At 46.1% G+C, this 1,234-nt stretch overlaps 1 protein-coding gene across 1 annotated transcript in view; it reads right to left on the minus strand.

The window, feature by feature from the left end:
* Positions 1–678, minus strand: part of PHALS_06796 (uncharacterized protein) — a gene marked incomplete at both ends in the record, with an annotated part of 1,057 nt that extends 379 nt beyond the window's left edge. Inside the window, one exon of the mRNA XM_024720148.1 lies at positions 3–678. Coding sequence (XP_024585375.1) covers positions 3–678 — 676 coding nt within the window. The remainder of the gene's footprint in view (positions 1–2) is intronic.
* Positions 679–1,234: the final 556 nt, after the last annotated feature.

The following is a 1,234-nucleotide window of genomic DNA, read 5'->3' on the forward strand; positions in this document are numbered from 1 at the left end:
ACTTGCCTCTGGAGTCTCCTCGGACTGTTTCAAAGATGTTTGTGATGCATCCGGCGGATAAGGTGCTTCAGAATCAAGCTGCGGTAGCGGTAGATCCGGAGCATTGACATGTGCTGTCTCATCACTCGTTGTAGTTAGCTGATCCAAAGAATCCTCAATTGCTGGAAAAACTGGCTCATCTTCTGCTGTGGGTAAGCTCGGCGCTGGAGTTACATTGTTTGAAGAGACCGGAAATTCTTGAAAAGGTGGCTGAACAACTCCCGGGATGGAAACACCAGTGGCTGGGGTGAATTTTGCTTGCCCCACGCCCTCGGTAGAAATATCATCCGGCGCAGACGGCATCGGCGGAACCTCTGATAGTGTCGTGAAATTGTGACATGGCACAGGAATAAAAATCACTTGCGTTTGGACTGAATGCTCGTCTGTGGGGAGTTGTGTTTGTTCTGCAATCTCGATAGACGTGTCTAAAGGAACAGTGGGTGACGGTGTTGCACCGTTCACACTGTCGTTATCTGAGGTGGTAGTTAGTTTAGCCCCCGCTTCTGTATCTATCGGGCTAGTCTCCAGCAAGGTGTCGACAGGCATAACGGCTCCAATAATGTCGCTTTTCCCGGCCGTTTGAGAGTCTTCAAAGGCGAAAGCAGTCAAGGATGAAAAAAGAGTCGAGGCGACAAACATTATCAGTACCAGCTTCCTCATCATCTTACGCATTTGCCCGATAAGAATACAAAAAGTAATGGTCTTTTCAACAACAAACACTCGACGGAGGCAGATCAATGAATGTTGCCCAGTCTAGAACCCATACTGAAGAGCTGTGGGGCTTATGGTGAGCGAGAACGAACATTAGTACAGATGGTGGTAACGACTTGACGAAAACGCAGTATAAGCGCTTCAGTCAGAGGTAACACATGTCTATGTTTCTTTATATTTCACTGAATCACAATAATCATTATCTCATCGGTGAACTCATCGCTTTGACCACAAAATAAGCACGTACATTACAAACTCCATAAATATCGCTGTACCAAAATCAGCAGTTGCGAGTTTTCTATATTCCCGCTTAGGGACGTCAGCAGTGTCTTTACATTTCCCGCTCTGCTATACATATGTATTGTGAGCCAACTCTTATGTCGAGCAGCTAAATATCCATCGGCTGCGACTACATGACCGTCATTAGCTGTGTTGATGACCCTGAAACTGTGTCTTACTGAATGGCAAATCAAATCATCTTTCG

Source organism: Plasmopara halstedii, assembly GCF_900000015.1.
Source record: "Plasmopara halstedii genome assembly, contig: Scaffold_3060, whole genome shotgun sequence".
NCBI lineage: Eukaryota > Oomycota > Peronosporomycetes > Peronosporales > Peronosporaceae > Plasmopara > Plasmopara halstedii.